The 22710-nt window shown below is 34.3% G+C and overlaps 3 protein-coding genes across 3 annotated transcripts; all 3 read left to right on the forward strand.

Moving 5' to 3' along the window:
* Positions 1-5024: 5024 nt before the first annotated feature.
* Positions 5025-5795, forward strand: LOC143553585 (akuammiline synthase 1-like). Its single transcript, XM_077043552.1, has one exon. It carries the CDS (start codon positions 5025-5027, stop codon positions 5793-5795), a length of 771 nt encoding a protein of 256 aa, XP_076899667.1.
* A 3011-nt stretch (positions 5796-8806) lies between these two features.
* Positions 8807-10189, forward strand: LOC143553568 (akuammiline synthase 1-like). Its single transcript, XM_077043544.1, has one exon. It carries the CDS (start codon positions 8807-8809, stop codon positions 10148-10150), a length of 1344 nt encoding a protein of 447 aa, XP_076899659.1. The 3' UTR covers positions 10151-10189.
* Positions 10190-10308: 119 nt separating this feature from the next.
* Positions 10309-16425, forward strand: LOC143553586 (uncharacterized). Its single transcript, XM_077043553.1, has 6 exons — positions 10309-10363; positions 11072-11130; positions 13862-13995; positions 14074-15760; positions 15956-16235; positions 16307-16425. Exons 1-6 carry the CDS (start codon positions 10309-10311, stop codon positions 16423-16425), a joined length of 2334 nt encoding a protein of 777 aa, XP_076899668.1.
* The last annotated feature ends 6285 nt before the right edge of the window (positions 16426-22710 follow it).

The raw sequence follows: 22710 nt of genomic DNA on the forward strand, positions 1-22710 counted from the left end.
CTATAAACGTTAAATCAATCATGTAATAGTTTGTGTGAACACTAAAATTACATTTTGATTAAAATAAAATAAACTTATGATAGGAATTGTAGAAATAAGCATGTGAATGTTGTTGTAGTCGAGATGATATTAGCAGGATCACATGATTGTTTCGGGGGTATGCAAAGTGGTTGCATATTATTGGCAAATAATTGGGGATAAGATATATCTGGATCACATGACGGGTATAATAATAATAATAATAATAATAATAATAATAATAATAATAATAATAGCTTTCATTAATATTCGTAGAACAAACGATTTACAGTGAAGTGGCAGGTAAGCGGACAATAAGCTGTGCTGCAATCTCCGTTTAGATAGCAAATCCAATCCTACTAAAAACAAAGCTTTGGTTCTTAGAGGTCGATAAATTATTATGCACGAGTTTTTGATTTCTGTTCAGAAAGTCCACGGCATCCGGAGCTAAGAAACCAAATGTATCAACGACAAAGGAGATAAACACGTGTTGATTCTCTAAACAAGCTTTCTCGTGTTTAACAACCTTACCCTATGCCGTCTTCATTGCTGCTTGACCTGCTACAAACTCATTATCACTAAATCTAACAAGAGAGGACACTCATGTGAGGGTATATATCACATTAATATAGCATTTGCAAGTCAGCCGTTTTTCTTTTAAGTGTTCGTTCCATAAACCGAGGAAAACATAAATCAAAAAAAAAAAAAAAAAAGAAAAAACCAACAGCAGCAATTGATCGATTTATTATTAATATAATTTAACCTAAAAAATCACACATAAACTATACTAGACAAGAAACTTAAACCAACCATGACTCAAACTTTTATAAACTTATTTGGAGGAAAACCGATAAACTCGAGTAACTAATCAATTCAAACTCTAATACTTAACATCTTTATCAAGATATTTTCTTTCACCCCTTAATCTTGATATCACTCGTGACTCTTCAAAATGGTTTTCGGATCCTTATCTTCATGAACCAAATTAGTTTTTTGTCTTTCGGTTTTGGCTTGGGGCACTAATATGCAAAATGAACATATATTCAAGATAACTATAACATCTTATGCGAGCTTTATCGTGACCCATACCTTGCTCCTCTTGGTTTTCATTGGGCCGGATCCGACCACCAGAACCTCGTCCAGCGCCACGTCCTCTACCTCGGCCACATCCATGGCTGATTTTCCCACGTCCACAACATTCACAAACAGCTTCTTCTTTCTATAAACTTTCTTGTCCATTGATTTTAGTAAGCGACATTTTACTTCGTTCATTCTCACTTGTCTCGCCATTCTCTATTCCATTCTTCATAGGCTTCCAACATGCTTATTGCTTCTTCGAATGGCACAATGTCGAGATTCCATGTAATCTAACAGCTTTCAAACTATCACTTCATCATCGAGATTTGAACAAAGATTATAAAATCTTGAAACAAATCCACTTAAAATTCCAGCAAAGGTGTGGTATATATTGTGGTCGATCTATAACCAGGAAATCAATCAATTGAATAAACAAAGTTTAATCAAAGACTACCAGGTCTTCCTATTGTTCTGGATTGTATAACAGTGCATTGGGCCTCTATGCATTGCATTAAAGACATACTGGCGTTTTTGGTATATAATGGATATTGATTATTGGGCTAGATTATATGATAATGGACAAACGTGCATTGTGCAATCTCTAATGGGACTACATCAAGTGATTCATGCGGTCAAGGCTGTCACTTTTATCCGAAACCTAACCCAAGAAAACCCGAATCTGAATCCAAACTAACCTGACCCAAAAAACCCGAACCAGAACCGAAGTAATTCAGGTTGATTCTTGGGTCTGATTTCTAGGTTTAGGGTCAACCCGAATAAGCTATTTGCTTAAAAACATGATATTATTATTAGGTATGTACACCGTATACGGAACGCTTTACACATTCACTTGTTTCTATTCCACTTATCATAGTTGATCGAGTATTTATTATTTATATATCTTTTCAAATAACAACCGTAATAGAAGAAAATGTTGCTTTACCGGACTATGTTTATTTATGATTTGATTATTTACATAACAAGTAGAATATGTTGCTTTGGTCTTCGCATTGTAGCTTTTCTTTACCTTTTTCTTATTTTCTTTTTGTTTACTTGGATGCCTTAAACGTGATTAAACCAACTCGAAAAACCCGAACCCAAATAACATGAACCTAAAAAACCTGAAAGAGATTTGGGTTGGGCCGACTACTTTGTTGGCGCTTACAATTTTCTTCACAAACTAGTCGTCACGTTAGCTTTATGGACACGTTTTCATTTTTCATTGGCTCTACGAACCAGTCATCTTGGATTATTAAAAAGTCATCATGTGTTTTTCGTAATGGACCATTTTGAGAATTCTTTTTAAAAGATAGACAAATTTAGAAAACAATTTTTTAAAATAGTTATTTTGAGAATTTTCCCCAAAGATAATAGTACAACATTTCTGTAGCAATGAAAACGTGTTATTTAAAATTTTAAAATGTCTTAATTAAAATCAATTAGTAAACTAACCTGTGCTTTGCGGCGGGTTCTATTTCTGCAACGATTTGCTAAAAGAAGCAAACCAACTAAGTAACTATTGAGTTTGCCAAAACTACCTTTTCTTCCCGGTCTTAAGTTGTTTGCAAAACTGCATAAGGGGTTAAGTATTAAACGATTTTGGCTTAGATTTGTCCATTAAGTGTGTTTAAGATAGCTTTTACCCGTATAAGTCTTCTTTTTTTTTACCAGTTAGTTGACCGACCCGTTTGGCTCATATTCATCCGTTAGACTGCCAATAGAATTATCATTCTCTTTAGAAAGTTTGGTCAAGAAGTTAAATCCATTTTTTGATTACTTGAAACTCAAATTTCGGTTTCGAAAGTACTTTACTGCAGTATTTTTGTTATTTATTAGTGTTCGGATCTGTTACTACATTCTCGGTTTGATCAATTTGTGTTGCGGGTTGATACAATTTAATTATTTTTGATTGTTTGACTGTATAAAGTCAAAACTACAGTTTTGGGTTATTAAATTGACCTTGTTTTTTACTACATATGGTTCAATGTAAAAGTCAAATATAGTACTATTCAGTGTGCAACAATATGTTATAAGAGAATAGTTAGTGTTGTTCATATCATCATATTAATAGTATAAGTAGTTGATATTGCAGTCATTACAACTTTTGAGGTGTAACAAATAATAGTAAGTTCAGAAGCAGTTGTTGATAAGAAGATCCTAAAACATAAAGATGGTAAAATTGAGCATATATATTAGATGGACTTGTAGGTCCTCTAGATGGATCTCACAACTTGACTCGGATCAATCCGTGTTGTTGGTTAGCGGAAATCAGCAACGACACTCGGATCTCGGATTTTAGTTTGTTATTACAAAAGAGAGAAAATGGAGAAGTGGAGAGAGAGACTTTATTTCCTTAAGTTTCTTAAAGTTGTTGGAGTTCTTATGGAAAAATGGGTAAAGTGACCCTTATATAGGGTTCCCATTTCTCCAAAGTTTACAAAATAAACGTACCGAGTACGTACTACACTAAAAGCAAACTAAAACGACATATACAATCCTAAAAACAATATAGAATTTCTGCTGATTTGCTGATTGCGGTCATGACCCAAAACACACAATTAAACCGTTAGACCAAACTGGTTAAAAAGAATAATTAGTGGAGTTATAACTATTTTAAAAATTGCAAGCACATATCATAACACCAAAGTAAGATGGCAAATAATTTGAGTTCACATATTGGGATACCACAAATTCAAAACACATGTAGAATCAAAGATAAACATGTACCTGCATCTGCTTTGGGATTTGTGCAAAGACGGTGAAATTAAAGGTAGAACTTGTAATATATCAAAGGACCGAATTAAAGGTGAAACTTGCAATCACCCCGTCCAAACACTGTGACAGTCGGCAGAAGTGCAGCATGACACCATCGAAACCAAACCAAGCCGCCAAAACTACAATCACGGTGTTGCTTCTACCAATGGTCTCTGCTTAGAACCAAAGGTAAGGCCGAGATGGGAGGAAGAAGCGAAGGGTTGTGAGTTATGCGGGGTGAAGAAGGAGTGGCCGGAGCTTCTGCCAAGAAAACACTTTCGTAACTACCAACTTTGAAGTTCGTGTTGGTTTCATACACGTGTGACAAATTAAGTGGCCCCTATGATAAACACTAGTTTTAGTGAGATAACCGCAACATGGTTTTTAATATATATATAATGTCACTGATTATAATTTTCACGTCATCATTCATATTTAAAAAAAAACTATGAATAAAGTATTAAGAAAACTTAAGTGACCTAATTAAAACAAAAAAGAAAGTGTGGGTGGCATAATTAGAACAGTAGTGAAATATTGTTATTATTTCATGAAGTTATTCCTTAAAAAACTTACGAACTTTGTAAAATATTATTGAAGCCACCTAATTCGGTAAATAAATTCTCCAATCACCCTATTTAAAAAAAGTAGGTTCAAGTGGTGTGTAAAGAAGCCTAGCCAAATTAATTTTTTTCTTAATGTTCTTTTCTGTATTTACTAGCTAGCTAGAAAAGTAATATTTTCATCCCTAATTTGAATAACTTTTTAATCACTGCCTATTTAAAAATTTTCTTATTAGGAATTTTCGTCGTTTAAAAGGAAAAAAATTAAAAATAATGATCATTAGTTAATTGATAAGGTTGCAATTGATATAGATAATTATTAAAAATACAACATGATGACACTATATAATATACATATACCTATCTACGTGTAATTATTTTCACTAACAAGAATAACATAAAAAATCTTTCTGTTAAAAGTTGAAGATGAGAAGGCAACATCACACAATTATTTCCCGAGAAAAAATCAAGCCCTCATCTCCAACCGCATCTCATCTCCAGACTTATAATCTTTCCGAGCTTGATCAGTTCATCACACATTACTATGTTCCGCTAATTTTCTACTATCCAAATGATAAACTTTGTAGTTTAACCCTTGATGACAAAATACAGAAGATGAAGGAATCATTGTCACAAAGCCTAACAAGATACTATCTGTTTGCCGGCACGTTACACTCACCAACATCACCTTACACGCTTTGTAAAGATGAGGGAGTCGTGTTTGTTGAAGCCAAACACGATAGCCAAATGGGCATGTCCCAACATATAAGTGATGACAATGACACTGTTGGCCAACTTTTTGTTGATGGCTTGTCTTGGTGGCAACACTCTCCTTATAATAGAGCCAATCTTCTTGGTGTTCAAGTCAATCACTTTGCATGCGGTGGAATCGCAGTGGCAGTGACCATATCTCACTTAATTGGTGATGCTTGTGCTTTTGGCTCACTCATGAGTCATTGGGCTTCAGTAGCACGCTACGGTTCCCTCGATCACAAAGATGTACTTCAGTTTAATCCTCATTTTCTTCAAATCCCCGCTACAATCAGTTTTCATGGACCTCCTCCCGAAGCTGCGGTTTTGGGAACAACGTGTGTCAATCCTGTCACCATAAAGTTCATGTTTCCGAACTCAAAATTAAATGACCTCAAGAATAAGGTCCTTGCACTAGCGGAAGGTGGATCAACACTATCTATAAAAAAACCTACACGGGTCGAAGTATTGGCTTCTCTAATATACAAAACATGGGCCACAGGACTTAAGAAATCTATTTTACTTGTTCCAATGAATGTGCGAAATAAGTTTGTGCCAAAGCAACCACAAACGGCTGTGAGAAATTTAATTTCAGGTGTTTGGTCACGACCAAACATGAAAGTGAAGCGTCATTAAGCGTGTTGGTTTCAAAGATACAAAAAGGGAAGATGGAACTTGAATGTGCCAAAAGTCTGCATCTGACTCGGGAATGCATGGATTCGGCCTTGTCAAGACTAAGTAAAGAAGAAGGTTTAGAAAATTACAAATCTTTTTTGTGTTCAAGCTTATGCGGGTTTTCTTTTAACAAGGTGGATTTCGGATGGGAAATCCTGTAGTTGCAAGTTTAACGCTAGGACCGGGAAAAGGTATTGGTTCCTTTCTGATGGATACACCCAACGAAGATGGTATTGAAGCATGGGTGACTTTAGAAACACAAGACATGGAAAGATTTCAAAATGACAAGGATCTGCTTTTATTTTGTCAAAATTAACTTATTTTGATTTCGTAGTCCGGTTTAATCACACTACAACCGAATCTGGCGTATTATTATCTTTGTTTGCCTTTAGTTTAAAACAGTTTGCATTGTTTTTATATATGTTTGTGTTTGGGCCGGAGGCCATAATGTTGGAATTAATTTCAGACTCCAAGTCACAAGTCGGTGAACTTCAGGGATCAATGTTGACAAGATGGTCATAGGTGGTTATGTTTCCTAATTGTATTGTAATTATAATTGGTAATGTCTTGGCTAGCAAGTTAGGTTAGTCTATATAAGCAAAGTTATGGTTATCTAGAGACACATTACGAGATGTAACCGAGTTAGGGTTCATCTAGATGTAACCGAGTTAGGGTTCATAAAGAGTCAAACCGAGTTAGGGTTTGATAGTTGTAATCAGTTTTTTGAGTTATATTTTCTGATTAGTATAAACGAGAGTTAGTCGTTTACTTGGTGTTCGATTATCGATCTGGGACTTGACATAAGACTTCAAACCGATATGTTTAACACCATGATTAAAACGAATGAGGATGCATAGTTGTTCAAATCTGGATTACTCCTTTCTGTATGGTTTGTGGCCTCCTAATTTAAGTTACTTAAAAATAGGAGGGTTAAAAGAGCCCATATCAGGGTTTCCCAACCTCACTTGTTGAACTATGGTTTTATGATGGTGGAAATACAGGAGTGTTTCATCAGCCCATTTCACTTGTTGAACTATGGTTTGTGGCCTTCCAGTGCCAACTCAACGTTCCTGGAGGCCTAAAACTACGTATAATATTGAGGCATTTTTCTTTTCTTTATAGGTATAGCGCTAGATAGTATACAAAAATTATAGAATATGGATGATATACAGTGATAATGATAATGGATATGAAGCAATCATCCTTAGCTTGTGGCCTATTAATTAGTTACTAATTTTAAAAGAACTCTATTTTCAAAATCGCATAATACATAACTCATATTTAATACGGGGCCCTATAAAATTGGAGGCCTAAAGCCATTGTCTCATTTAACTTACCCACAAGACGGCCATGTGACCTCCTCTCTACATATTGGCGATTTTATGGAGTTGGTATCAGCTTCCGAAGGTATGCATCACATTAAAATATATGTTATGTATTTTCATTTTATCAAAAATGTATTATAGGAGCATATAAGCGTGTAAAATGAAATCACATTGGTGTGTATAAGCATGTCTCATTGAGAAGAAAAGAAACTAATGGAAGCTAAGGACGTCATTGGTATGTGAATATAAATATATACTTTTGGTGTGTATTTTAGTGGAAAAGACAGTGTCTGTGTCAGTTGCAATTATATCATTTATCATGTAAGATTATAAATCTACATCGAAATTGAAGGTAAATTAATGAGCAACAATCTGCGTCATTAGCTCCTTTTGGATTACAAAACCAAGTCTTTTATAAACAGCATTCATTGATCCTAAGAGTCATAACATTATTATGCATAACTTGTTGAACTCAGCTAAGCTAAGTAGCTCCGCAACCTCAAAAACAAGAGGAACCTAAAAAAGTATTGACGCAATTTAGAGGTTAACCGGTCACACTAATTGCTTAACTAAAACAACTTGGGAAATATGCTAAGGGCGGTGTGGGCGGTGTGATCAGGTAAACCCAATTGGGTACCCCGGGTATTCCAGATGCACCTCCGCCACCACCTCTTTTCTTAAATTCGGCATGCTTGAGCAGGTTATCACACTTGAAAGAGAGAGAGAGAGAGAGAGAGAGAGAGCTGTGCTATATGGATATTGGCTGGCTTCACTCGGGTGCCTTCGCTGGTGATGGATGTTGGACGCGATGAGTTGTCAAAAGTGTGTTGGTTCGATGGCGTGATCCTACGGGTTGCGCCTGATACGATCCTATTATATGAATAAGTTTATTATTATTATTATTTAAGTTTATATTTTATTTAGTTTCCTTATTATAGTTAAATTATGTTTCTTTATTTTTTTTTATCTTTTTCTATTTTTATGTCTTTATTTTCCTATATATTGTAATCTCGTTTAAGAAAAAGAATAAGAAAGAATTATTATTTTGGGTCTATTTTCCCTTCTTCTTTTGTGTTCTTAGGAGATTGACGGTTGTCTCGAATAAACCGTATCAGCGCCAGTCACCAGAGATGGCTCGCAGCTTACCTTCTCAATCAAATCTAATAAAATACATTTTTAAGTCGACTAGTAACAAAACCCGTTCCAAACCACGTTCTGCCCTACTACTTTCCATGGCTTTCAGTGTCGACTCAAATAGTGTCTTATAAAGCCTAACCAGCTTATGTGTCTTAATGTGATCGGTCTATTATCTTCATTTACTAGTTTGAAAAGTAATATTTCACCCCAGTTTTTAGTAAATTTTTTGGTCAATGCCTACTATAGAAATCTTCCTATTAAAGTAGATTCAAATTATACGATCTTTTTGTCGTTAAAACGAATGAAAAAGAAAACCAAAATGGTTTCATGGTTCCCTTTAAGGGACAAAAGAAAGGAACATATAATGATCACATTAATTGATAAAATTGTAACTGCTTTAGATAATTATTCAAATATATACAAGATGGTGGCACTATATATAACTTTCTACATGTAATTTGCAGCTACAAGACTGAAATAAAAAAAAATTCATTCGGTTAAAAGTTAACGATGATGATAGGGAAGAACCAACGATTCGGAAGAAGGCAACATCACACCATTATTTCTCAAGAAATAATCAAGCCCTCTTCTCCAACCCCATCTCATCTCCAGACTTATAATCTTTCCGAGCTTGATCAGTTCATCATGCATTACTATGTGCCGCTAATTTTCTACTATCCAAATGATAAACTTTGCAGTTTAACCCTTGATGACAAAGTGCGGAAGATGAAGGAATCATTGTCACAAAGCCTAACCAGATACTATCTGTTTGCCGGCAGGTTACACTCACCAATATCACCTTACACCCTTTGTAACGATGAGGGAGTTGTGTTTGTTGAAGCCAAACACGATATCCAAATGAACATGTCCCAACATATAAGTGACGACGATGACACTGTTGGCCAACTTTTTGTTGATGGCTTGTCTTGGTGGCAACACTCTCCTAATAAAAGAGCCAATCTTCTTGGTGTTCAAGTCAATCACTTTGCGTGTGGTGGAATCGCGGTGGCAGTGACCATATCTCACCTAATTGGTGATGCTTGTACTTTTGGCTCACTCATGAGTCATTGGGCTTCGGTAGCACGTTACGGTTCCCTCGATCACAAAGATGTACTTCAGTTTAATCCTCATTTTCTTCAAATCCCCGCTACAATCAGTTTTCGTGGACCTCCACCCGAAGCTGCGGTTTTGGGGACACCGTGCGTCAATCCTATCACCAGAAAGTTCGTGTTCTCGAACACAAAATTAAATGACCTCAAGAATAAGGTCCTTGCACTAGCAGAAGGTGGATCAACACTATCTATGAAAAAACCTACACGGGTTGAAGTATTGGCTCCTCTAATATACAAAACATGGGCCGCAGGATTTAAGAAATCTATTTTACTTTTTCCTATGAATGTGCGAAATAAGTTTGTGCCAAAGCAGCCACAAACGGCTGTGGGAAATTTAATTTCAGGTGTTTTGGTCACGACCAAACATGAAAGTGAAGCGTCATTAAGGGTGTTGGTTTCGAAGATACAAAAAGGGAAGATGGAACTTGAATGTGCCAAAAGTCTGCATCTGACTCGTGAATACATGGATTCGGCCATGTCAAGATTAAGTAAAGAAGAAGGTTTAGAAAATTACAAATCTTTTTTGTGTTCAAGCTTATGCGGGTTTCCTTTTAACAAAGTGGATTTCGGATGGGGAAATCCTGTAGTTGCAAGTTTAACGCTAGGACCGGGAAAAGGAGTTGGTTCCTTTCTGATGGATACACCCAACGGAGATGGTATTGAAGCATGGGTGACTTTAGAAAGACAAGACATGGAAAGATTTCAGAATGACAAGTATCTGCTTTCATTTTGTCAAAATTAAATAATTTTGATTTTGTAGTCCGGTTTAATCACACCACAACCGAATCTGGCCTATTATTATCTTTGTTTACCTTTAGGTTGAAATAGTTTGTATTGTGTTTATCTATCTTTGTGTTTGGGCCGGAGGCCATAAGACTTCAAACCGAAATGTTTAATACCATGATTAAAACGAACGAGGATACTTGTCCAAATCTGGAGTACTCCTTTCTGTATGGTTTGTGGCCTCCTAATTTAAGTTACCTAAAAATAGGAGGGTTAAAGAAGCCCATATTTGAGGGTTTCCCAACCTCCCTTGTTGAACTATGGTTATACGATGGTGGAAAACACTATCAACTAATCAATTTTTTTTCTTTTTTCTTGTTTTTTTTACTTTTCTAGCTAGCCTTATAAATTATAATTAACAAAACAAAAATTAAAAAACAAAATTGATTAGTTGATAGTGTTTTTTAATTTCTCATAACTTTATGGTTTTTTCACGAACCCTACGTATAATCAAAATCAATAAAAAGTCTATTCATATTCTATAACCAAAATCAATAAAAAGCCTTTTTCATGAACCCTACGTATAGGTATATGTACTGTGAACCAAGATATTCAACACCAATCATAAGTAAAGTACAATTTTGTGATCCACAAATGATCACAAATCACAAAATACAATTGCAATAATTTTCAATTAAATCCATCAATAGTTATTTTCTTGATATGATCTACATAATCTTGCATTTGTTCCATCGAATGTTTTGGAGATGAATATACATTGTTTTGGAGATGAATATAGTCATATACACAAGCACAATCTAGCTCCCCGTCACAATAGTATCAACATTGCAAGTGACGGGCCGACACCATGAATCAAAGAACAACCAACGCAATCCAACAAACCAATATCTCTATGTAAATGATTGGTGTTTTCGATTAGGGGATCTTCCATTATCCAAAGGAGTGAAGCTCTTAGTGAAAAAGAAGGAGAAGGAGAAGGTATTAAGTCTGGTTTTTTAATAGCTTTACACATGATGAAGTTTAAGTCAGCCGTGTATTTTAAAATGTTTATTGTTGTTTATTGCGTTTTTTAAGGTTGTGTAGATTTTTTGTGCTAGATCCCATAAATCTTCTCCTCTTATTTCGTGCAAATTTATGATGATCGAATGGTAAAATCCTATTTTGGGTCAACAATTTACGTTGCTAATAGATAGTTTTATTATTGTGTTAGTTTTGGTGCGCTCAAATCGAACCAAAAGCAATCCTATTTTGACCTAGCATACTCGATTTGACTTAGTTTTGGTGCGCTCAAGTTAAACCAAAAGCTGAAATTTTGGTTTTTGAGTGTTTAAAAAGTTTTTTAAAATTTTTCAGTCTATAGTTCAGTTTTATCCTTTCCGATTTTGCCATTTGGGCTAAATTTATGGGTAAAAAATATTGGCAAAAAATACTGAATTAGAAGCTAAATATTTTTGTTAATTAGTGATTAATTAATTATTATATATTTGAATTACGCTCTTTATTAAATTCTTATAAATTAGTACAAATTCAAAATTAAAAATGAAAACTCCAAAAATTGGTTTGGTTTTTTGTGTTTTAATTACATGCAAAACTTAAACTTAACCCAAATTTTGGTTTTTATGAAAACATAAAACCAAATAGCTGGTTTTTGTTGAGTTTGGGTTATTTCGCTTCGGTTTATCAGCTATAAATCTTTTTTTTTTGGCTTGATTACTTTGGTTTCTTAATTCTGATCCGGAATGTATGTTGCGAAAAATAATCTTACCAATATGATGATCACTAAGAACAGGATCAAGATCTGACCAACAACTCGCGAGTGAATATTTTTCCCATTTTTCATTAGGAAAACTTTTAGAAGCATGAGCAACAATATATCCAGCTGCTGCTAATGGCCCAAATTAAATAATTTGATCCCTTTTGCTTTAAAACCCTGACAAATAAATGTCACAAGATATTGGTAAAAGACTCGGTTATTGGTTTCTTGATAATGCATTACAATATATAGAGATGATATGCAAACCCTAATCTCGTGGGCTCACACTACATAATATAATCTAATACTCCTCCGCAGTCGGAGCAGACACTACTACAAAAACAGGCAAAAGATGCAATAGGTAAAACACAAAAGGTGCGGTTCAGCCATTCAACCGCACCTTTTAACTTAAAAACGGTTTTTAAACTAAATTACCACAGAAGGTGTGGTTCACAATAAACAAACGATGCGGTCAAACATCACCCGCATCTTTTGATAATGGATAACAAAAGAGGTGCGGTTCACATGGATAATAACATATATAATTTAAATTAATTTCAACTTGCAAACTATATATTATCTCTTATTCTCCTTATCTTTTTTTTTTCTTCCAACTTAAACAACCTACAATTATCTTCCATATTATATATAACTCAAACTTGGCCATTATAATGAAGTTCCAATAAAGGTATATTTTAGTTTACTTTTATATTTTTATGTATTGTTAAATATATTTTAACGTATACAAATATAAAGTTCGATTTGTCTAGTGATCAAGAATATCATTCAAATACCAAGCAAATTAATTAAGGTATGGAAAATTTTAATTTTATTGCATTTATTAACTGTTGATTTGTTTATAAGTATGTGCATACATATATTTTGTTATTTTTAAGTGTATATGCATATTTATGCTTATTTGTGTATTATATATATAATATATACACACACATGTGTGTAGAGGTGCAAACGAGTCGAGCCCGAGTTCGACTAGGCTCGAGCTCGGCTCGTTTAGATCTTTATTTTAAAAGCTCGAGCTCTTCTCGGGCTCGCCTCATTAACACTATACTAATTAATAGTTTTAATAGTTGATAATTGATAGTTGATAACTGATAGTATACAAATAATTTCGTTGTGCACTTGTGAAAAAAAAATGGTTTACCAAATTATTTATTTTATTGAACATGGATAACCGGAAATTTTAATTATTTATACTATTTACTTAAATGCAAAAGGCAATTAATTAAAGTAAATCCTATCTTCTTCTTTGTCGGCAATCTACATCCCTCTATGGCCCTATGAAACTTTTGGTATTGAACATGAAGAGTGAATGAATGTGTATATAGAGAAGATAGTTAATCATGTTAAATATAAATAATTTTAATGTTAAGGAAGAAAGCTCATGAGTTTATTTGGAATTTTCCGTATGGCTATAAAAGGTTTTTGTTTGGTTTTTATTTATAGGTTATTTATATATATACATTTGTGAACCGGATAAGTTTTTTTTTAGTTCGAATTTCAAAAGAAAAAAAAAGAAAAAGGAATAGACATACTTGTAAAATATTATTAATTTTAGATCTATGTTAACACTATTTTTTTAAATAAAAAGAAACTAAAGATATGGCACGGGTCCCTCTTAGTTATCCAATAAGAGTATGGATTAGAAATAAAAAGTTACTTAACAACACCATTTGGTAAATATTTCTAAACAAACTTTTAAGAATTATTATACCAGATTAATGTTATTTAATTTTTGAATTTGATTGGATTTTTATTCTTTATTTTATTTTTGGGATCTTAAATTTTACATATGCATGTTATTAAATGACTATAGTTTTTCATAAGCTTATGCCCTTTCTAAAATCTTTTATATTACCTATCATTTTTATAAATATTATAATGTTACAATTTTCGTCTATATATTACCTATCACTTGTTTGAATATTTTATTTCCAGATGGATCGTGATTGGATGTACAAAGCTTCGCATACATCCGAAATTTATGCAGCCGGTGTTCAAAGTTTTCTTAGTGCCGCCGAAGCAAATCGCGTAAAAAAAAAAGAAGTCGGTCAATTTGTTGTCCTTGTTCTGTATGTCAAACATTTCAATATTTTGAGGATATCACTGAAATAGAGGCACATTTGTTCGAAAATCTTGTTTATACCTAGGTACGAGTGTTGGTCAAGGCATGGAGAATCACTAGCTGCTTTTAGCACATCGTCGACCGCTAATGACACTACATACAACGACGACGCATCAAACCTTAATAGTACGTACAACAACGACTCATCAAACCTTGATGAGAATGATAACCATTTGAATGGCCCCGATGAAAATTTAAATGAAATGTTACATGATATGGAGACTAATATGGGCGATGCTGAAATAGAAAATTTACAACACCTATTTGAAGATGCAGAAAAACCGTTATATACCGGTTCTAGACTTAATAAACTTGATGCGGTGCTGAATTTGAGTAACTTAAAGTCAAAAAACAGATGGAGCGATAAAAGTTTCACTGAACTATTAGTGTTTTTGCATGATCGCATGCTTCTGGAAGACAATGAATTACCAATTTCGACATACCGAGCAAAAAAGCTTATGTGTCCGATGGGATTGGAAGTTGAAAGAATACATGCGTGTCCAAATAATTGTATTTTGTATAGAAAGCGGTACGAAAATGAACATAAATGCGTTGTTTGCGGTGCATCGAGGTATAAACAGAAAAAAGATTTGGATGAAGTTGATGACGATGAGGTGAAAAAAAAACGATCGCCCGCTAAAATGTTGTGGTATCTCCCTATCATACCGAGACTGAAAAGGTTGTTTTCAAACGAAAAAGAAGCAAAATTATTATGTTGGCATTCAGATGAACGTGTAATTGACGGAAAACTAAGACATGTTGCGGATTCACCTCAGTGGCGAACAATTGATAACAAGTATCCTGAATTCGGGAAGGAGACAAGAAACATACGGTTTGGTCTTAGTTCAGACGGGTTTAATCCTTTCGGGGGCATGAGTAGTATTTATAGTACATGGCCGGTTCTTTTATGCATCTACAATCTTCCACCGTGGTTATGCATGAAAAGGAAATACATTATGATGTCGTTGTTGATTCAGGGTCCGAAACAGCCTAGTAATAATATTGACGTGTACTTGTCTCCGTTGATTGATGACTTAAAAACCCTTTGGGATTCAGGTGTAAACTTATATGATGCTTATGAGAAAGAACACTTTCAATTGCATGCCAGGATTTTTTGTACTATAAATGATTTTCCAGCATATGGTAACTTGTCGGGATACACTACGAAGGGTAAGAAAGCTTGCCCAGTTTGTGAAAATGAAACAAGCGCGACAAGGTTAACAAACTGCAGAAAACATGTATACATGGGACATCGAAGATTCCTTCAGAAGGGTCACATTTTTAGGAATAAAACGGTTAAGTTTGATGGAAATATCGAGACCGGGACGATGAAGACACGGTCCAATGCATTTTTGCGAGTTAAAAAATTAAATACTGTGTTGGGAAAAAGATCTCGTGTTGAGAAAGGAACCATCTGGAAAAAAAAAGTCAATCTTTTGGGATTTACCTTATTGGAGAGATTTAAAGGTTGGACACTGTTTAGATGTTATGCATATAGAAAAAACGTATGCGACAGCTTGATAGGCTTATTATTAAATATTAAGGGTAAAACTAAAGATGGGATTAAGGTTCGAAAAGACATGAAACTTCTAAATATACGCAAAGAGCTTCACCCGGAAAAAAGAGGCGACCGTATTTATCTACCACACGCTTGTTATAATACAACAAAAGAAGAAAGAAGACAGTTTTGTCAATGTTTACACGATATTAAGGTTCCATCAACCTATTCTTCAAACATTAAAAAATGAGTGTCAATGAAAGACCATAAATTGATCAGAATGAAGTCTCATGATTGTCATGTTTTGATGACACATATGATTCCTATCGCAATTCGTGGAGTGTTGCCAGAAAACGTCTGACATACAATCACAAAGCTCTGTTTATTTTTTAACAACATTCACTCAAAGGTTATTGATGTGGAGCAACTGGATAAATGGCAAAAAGACATTTATGTTACCCTTTGTGAACTAGAGATGTATTTTCCACCATCATTTTTTGATATAATGGTTCACCTAATATCTCATATCGTACAAGAGATTAAGGCTTGTGGTCCTGTGTTCCTACGACACATGTACCCTTTTGAAAGATATATGAGTGTCTTGAAAGGTTATGTAAGAAATCGTCATCAACCAGAGGGCAGTATTATTGAAGGGTATACTTCTGAAGAGGTGATTAAGTTCTGCCAAGGTAATGCTATCAATAATATATTACATGTATTAGTTTTAAGTAACAATATAATAACCTTTTTTTTTTCACAGGCTATGTGGAGGGTCTTGACAGTGTTGGTATCGTCACTCCGGACGACTTGATGGTCATGCTAGAGTTGGTTTCAAAACATTCTCGCCATCTCACGAAGATTTACATGATGCACATTTAGTGGTCCTTAAACACATGACATGTCTTGCTCCATATGTTAATGAACACATGCAAATGTTACGGTTAACACACCCGGGTAAGGATGATATATGGTACATAAAAACTCAAAACAAAGAGTTGTCGAAGTGGATGAAAAGGAAGGTAAGAGAGACTGATGTTGATGAAGCCGTAAAAAGGTTAGGACAAGGTCCAGATTTTATAGTTGATACTTATCAAGGGTACGACATTAACGGCTATACATTTTACACCCGTGATCAAGATAAAAAAAGTGCAGTGCAGAATAGTGGAGTTACAATTATAGCATCGACAACCGAGTTCAATAGACAACGTCGTGATACATTGATAAAAATCGCCAAAGATTCTTATTACGGTGTTATAGAAGAAATTTGGGATTTGGACTATCATGGTTTCAATATTCCTTTGTTCAAATGTAAGTGGGTAAATAACCATACAGGCGTTCTAGTTGACAAATATGGTTATACACTTGTCGACCTTGCAACTCATGGCTATAAATCCGAACCATTCGTTATGGCAAGACATGTCTCACAAGTTTTCTATGTCAAGGACTCGAGAAAACCAAGATACCACATTGTACTGAAAGGTAAACGGTGCATTCTTGGTGTTGATAATGTTTTAAACGAGGATGAATACGACGACTTTGATGATCTTCCACCATTTTCGGTCGATACTGAACCGGTTAATTACGACAACTTTATGCACACCACAAACTTGCGTGATGACATCAATGGGGTTTACGTTGATGAAGGTTTGATATAACCAATTTATTAATATAATTTATTCTTATTTTTTAGTATAATAGCCTGTTTATTTTTTTAATGCAGAATAAACGAGAATGATGAAGATAAAAAATGGCATGTTTGATTATCCATGTTAATGAGACATTGTCGATTGTTTGTATTATTTCATTTATCGTAGTGAGTTTATTAATTTTATATTTAAAATTTATTAACTTCAATTGAAAATTAACTTGAGTCGAGCTTGTATCAAATTAAGTCCTCCGACTTATAGCCGAGCGGAATCTTTGAACTTTCTATTTGAGCTCAAATTCAAGCTTCAGTAATATCAGACGAGCTGAGTCTACACCCTTAAATAATTTTACCCATTTCTCCCAATTTTTTTACCTATCCCCCCCCCCCCCCCCCCCAAATTTTTTTTTACCTATTTCCCCCCAAAAGTTTTACCTATTCCCTCCAAAAGAAATTTACTTTCCCTTTAAAATATATTAACTTAATTAGTTAGTAGCTTCACTAATACTAAGGTTTTTAACAGAGCAGTTACAGCCAGCCCTAGCCTCCGCTGCCTCGCCGGTCGTCCTCTTCGACCTCGTCGGTCGTCCTCTCCGCCCTCGACGGTAGACGCTAGACCCCACCGCTCGTCCTCAATCACACACCAGAGAGTAAGTTCATTTTTCATTCTTGAAAATAAAATTGAACAACAATATTGAATAAAAGTCTCATCTTCTTCAATCCACTGCCATTGTAAAGTCTTCTTTTATTGTTTTTGTTCTTGAAAATCACAGCCCCTTTGCTCTATTTATATATTTGGGTTGGTGTGGTTGAGGATTTAAATATTGTATGTGGTCCCGGTATAATTAAGTTCATGTGTTGTTTGTCGGGTTATGATTCTTTCATATGTGTATTTGTCTTTAATTCACTTATCATATGTAGCATGGCAAAATAACCAACCAAAGGTAAGAGTACGAAAAGAAAATCAACAACCAAGCGAGGTGATGACCCGATCAGAAGATAGCTATAAACTTCGATGAAAATAAACAGCCAACTGGTGATGACCCGAAAATAGTGGGACGTTTCAAATCATTCTATGGGATGAAGGTTCAACATCTCTTTCCATGTCATAGTCAAATGTCCAAATTTGAGGATAAAGATTTTGATAATCTGTGGTTAGAAGTAAATGTACGAATTATATTTTAAGTTATAAGAAATATAGAATACCTATAAATTAATTAATATTTTTAACTTGATGTTATTTAAACTTTAGAAATATTGGATAATCGATACTGATGCCCCGAAAGCGTATATGAGGAAGTGGGCTATAAGACTTGGCATTAACTTTGGACATAGGCTTGCTAGAGACTATATATACAACGCAACGCTTGATACCAAGAAAGCTTACAAAGTATATAAATTTATCGAAATTGAGGACTGGGAGGAGCTCTATAAACAAAGGACAAGCGAGGAATATCAGGTATTTTTGAGCTGTTTATTATTATTAGTAATTTTGAGTTAATAACAATTTGTTGATTGTGTGAAGGAAATAAGAGAGAAAGCTAAAGCTAGCAATGCCAAGAAAAAACACAAACTTCATGTAGGGCGCGATGGATGGAGTGGTATGAGAAGGAAGATGAAAACTGTATGGCCTCAACTTGAATCAAGCTACCTCGTACTTAAAGGAATACTAAACAAACGTTCAAAGTTGTTTATAATGGGTCACGCAACAAAAGACTAAGAGACCAAGTTGTATTCACTTGATGATGTTGCAATTGAGAAGGCCGGCACTTTGGTAAATGATTATGTTATTTAATTATATGAAAATGAATTTAGTTTGATTCGTAATTATTATAGCCGAATGTTTAAGCATATCTTTTTTATAGAAACGAGTGGAGAAAAGTATGATAGCGGATGGGAGCTATTCTAAAAATAAGGAAGACCCGCTAGTTCGAGTTATTGGACCCGAGCATGGGGGACGATCAATGACCTTATCTCATATTATCGGTAATGACTGTGTGTGTTTCCTTCAAAGATCTGCATTATTATTATTTGTAATCTTTTTTAGATGTTACTTTGACAGGATTGCCTTAGATGTCACTAAACTGTTCTAATATTCGTATTCTCTGCTGCTTCAGAAATGTTGAACTACGTGGTGATTACATGTTATAGATTTATAGTATTATACTATTTATGTGGGAGTGTAGGAGTATCCAAAAAGTGATTTCTACTTTTACACAAGTGATATTGATGGATGGATTAAAATACTATGATACTTGTCAGATTGACCAAAGTTGATGTGATTACATATTCTAGTCTTTGTTTACTATTTATTAAAGTTATATACTTGATTTGCATCCTGTACACATATTCTATATTTTCAAATCCTTTTTGTATTGTTTGAAAGTGGCTTTTTTCTAGCAGTGTAATACTTATATAAAATTCACAAAAGTAAAATCCTTTTATATCAAAACAAAACTTCTTAAATGGTGCTGATGGAACGGGCCAAAACGGGTGCAGGTCAGAACGGGCCAGCTTAAAAAAAGGTTATTTTGATTTATGTTAGAAAGAGTTCAGGTCAAAATGGGTGTGGGTTAGAACGGGTGGATCTAAATAAATGACTTCTTTTCCAGAACGCCTTAATGTTAATCCGCCTGGTGTGACCCGCTTTGCTATTTTCAGAACTGAATGGCTGCCCAGTTTGACCTACCAAAATTAATAGTAAACCCAATGCAACCTGCCCATGAAACTGCATTTCTGTTGTAACTAATTACAAGTACCAAAATCATTATTAAATCTGTAATTTATTTAGCTCTTCTTTTCTGAACGTCATAGCCATTATGAGAGCTTGAATTCATAGATAACATAATAATATGTAATTAATTAGCTTGTTATATGGTATTTATAGGTTATACAAAAGCTCATGGTGGATTGTTTCAGAATGTGAATCATGATAAAGTGTTGGTACCACAGGTGGATGCGAGACCTAATATACGAGTCGACTATCCACCTATTAAGGTAATATATTTATAATTTGCTATATTAAAATGTTATATATATTAAAAATGTTGAATGATTTTTCAGAGCCACACCAGTTGTGAGTTGTTACTAAAAGTGGGTGATTCACTAGAGAAAGTGGCTGATGATATGGTCTGGCCGAGCACTGATACAATTCTACATTATAAAACAATAATGGAGGGTTGTGTCAAGGTTACGGTGGATGATGTCATTGATGAATTTAAGACGTTGAAAGTCTACAAAGTGGCAAGGACGAGTGAACTTAAACGAGTTGAAGAAATAGTTGACCAGATCGTTCAATGGCCAAGAGATGCGATAGGGGTATTTTTTATATTAAAATATATTTTAGTATATCAATATAGTAATAGTTACTATAATATTTTCTTTGTTAAATTGTAGCTTGCGAACCAAGGGGCACCTAGCTCACCTAGTGCCCCGAGAATGGATGCTTCGCCACAAATAGATGATGATGATACCTCGGACACTTAAAGTTACCGTCCACAGAAGGTCGACCCATTTAATCTAATAATTATTTTTTAATTTAGTTTGATTTGTTCATATTATAACAATTTGTTTGTAAATTTAGGTTGATGAAGTGCATCATGGCTCATCACAATTCCATGACGAACACATGACGTCCTATCATTTGGTAGCCGACCCATTTACTCTTCTTTATATTGTTTCTTTGTTCGATTTTTCAACGATTTGTTTGTTTTTAGGTTGATGAAGACGACCAAAATCAAACGGAAAATCTATATCCTTTCAAAGACGGGTTTTTAAACGCGGTTAGTTTTCAAAAACTTGTTTATATATCAATTTGTATATATATAAACATATATTTTTATATATGTACTAATGTTTTTATAATCGTATATAGTTATTATCCATGGACCAACAACAAATCACGTCATATGCTACCGTACGGGCACCCGAACCCGAGCTTGAGCCTGAGCCCGAACCACAAATTACACTAGTAAATGATCCCGAACACAATAAGTGGGAAGATCTTGATTTGGAACCCATATTGGAGAAATTAAAGAAAAAAACAGGTATCATTCAAGTTATGTTTGATCATTTACACAAATTTGTCAGTACACGCCAAGGGATGTACCCCAAACGAGTTGCAAATGCAATCCCATATTCAGAGTTGTTAAGAATATTTTCAAAGGAATGGCTTGATTTCAGCATTATACATTCGTTTACAAGGTAAGTTATTATTGTTTAAATATGGTACAAAACATATTTAGTTATTTGGATATAATTTACTTAATTACTAACTTTTATCTCATATCTATATATTCAAGGTATTTTTTTCTCTTGCCCAAATCCGAATGCGCATTCCTTGATCCTAGCCGTATTAAAGGTACAGAATGTGACACAAATTCGGAGGTTATTGTGGAACACATCAAAGAAATATTCAAATATCATGGAAACAAAAGATATTTTCTTGCACCATTTGCTAACAGGTAATATATACGTTTTCGTCAATACATACGCTTACATATATTCATATACATATAGTCATACACATACATATTTAATTGTTCATAATTTCTACTTTTTAGTGGTCATTGGACGCTTTTAATCTTTGAACCGGGCACCTCACCCGCCTATATTGTTGATTCTTTAAAATGGGGGAAAAGTGAGGAGAGCTACACCATTTCGGGTCTAGCTGATAACGGTTTCGGGAGAAAATTTACATGCACAGTGGTGAATGTATGTTTTATACTTTTATATCAAGTTATTGCTTATTACAGGTGCTTAAAATAATTAATTGTGAATTAATTGCAGTGCAACCAACAACATGAAGGTTGGGAATGCGGCTATATGGTCATTAAACACATGCGGGAATTTGTGGAGACCATTCAATACAATTTTGTTGAAAAGGCAAGTGTTTTTTGCATAAATATATAAAATATCAACTTTTCTATTTATTTGTGTACATTTAGATACTTTTATTATTTGTTTCAGTTATGGAATAAAGGAGGGATTACTTCTCATAAGGAAATTGACTTTATGGTCGTAGACTTAATGGATCATTGGATTAATAAGGTGTTTGGAGTTTGACTGTTTGCGGGCTGGGCATGAACTTTCTAAAAGCGTCCCAAGGTTATCCCGGATTCTACTATTTTATGTTCATCTATATCTAAAGCGTAAAGTACAAACTCGCTTATATATGAGTAGGGTTTGAGTTTGATTAACTTCTGACTCAAATGCATATATATGAAGACTTTGGATATGTTGTTTTGTTAGGCAAGTATGAAGACTTTGGATTCGAATTTGCATTGCAAGTATGAAGATTGAATACGGCTCTTTCGGGTTGCAAGGATGAAAGTTAGAGTTTTTTGAACTGAATATTTGAAACATGAATATTTTTGTATTTGGATTGCATTTGTGGTACCTTGAAACATGATTTTTGTACATTTTGAAACCTTTTTTAAATATATTATTTGGTTTTGCATCTATAAAAATTGTATATATGTGTATGTAGATGCAGCTTGCAGCTGCATATATTGTTTGGT

This window comes from Bidens hawaiensis, unplaced genomic scaffold (genome assembly GCF_021521415.1).
Source record: "Bidens hawaiensis isolate Kalapana, Puna unplaced genomic scaffold, B.hawaiensis_p1.1 tig00017340_1, whole genome shotgun sequence".
NCBI lineage: Eukaryota > Viridiplantae > Streptophyta > Magnoliopsida > Asterales > Asteraceae > Bidens > Bidens hawaiensis.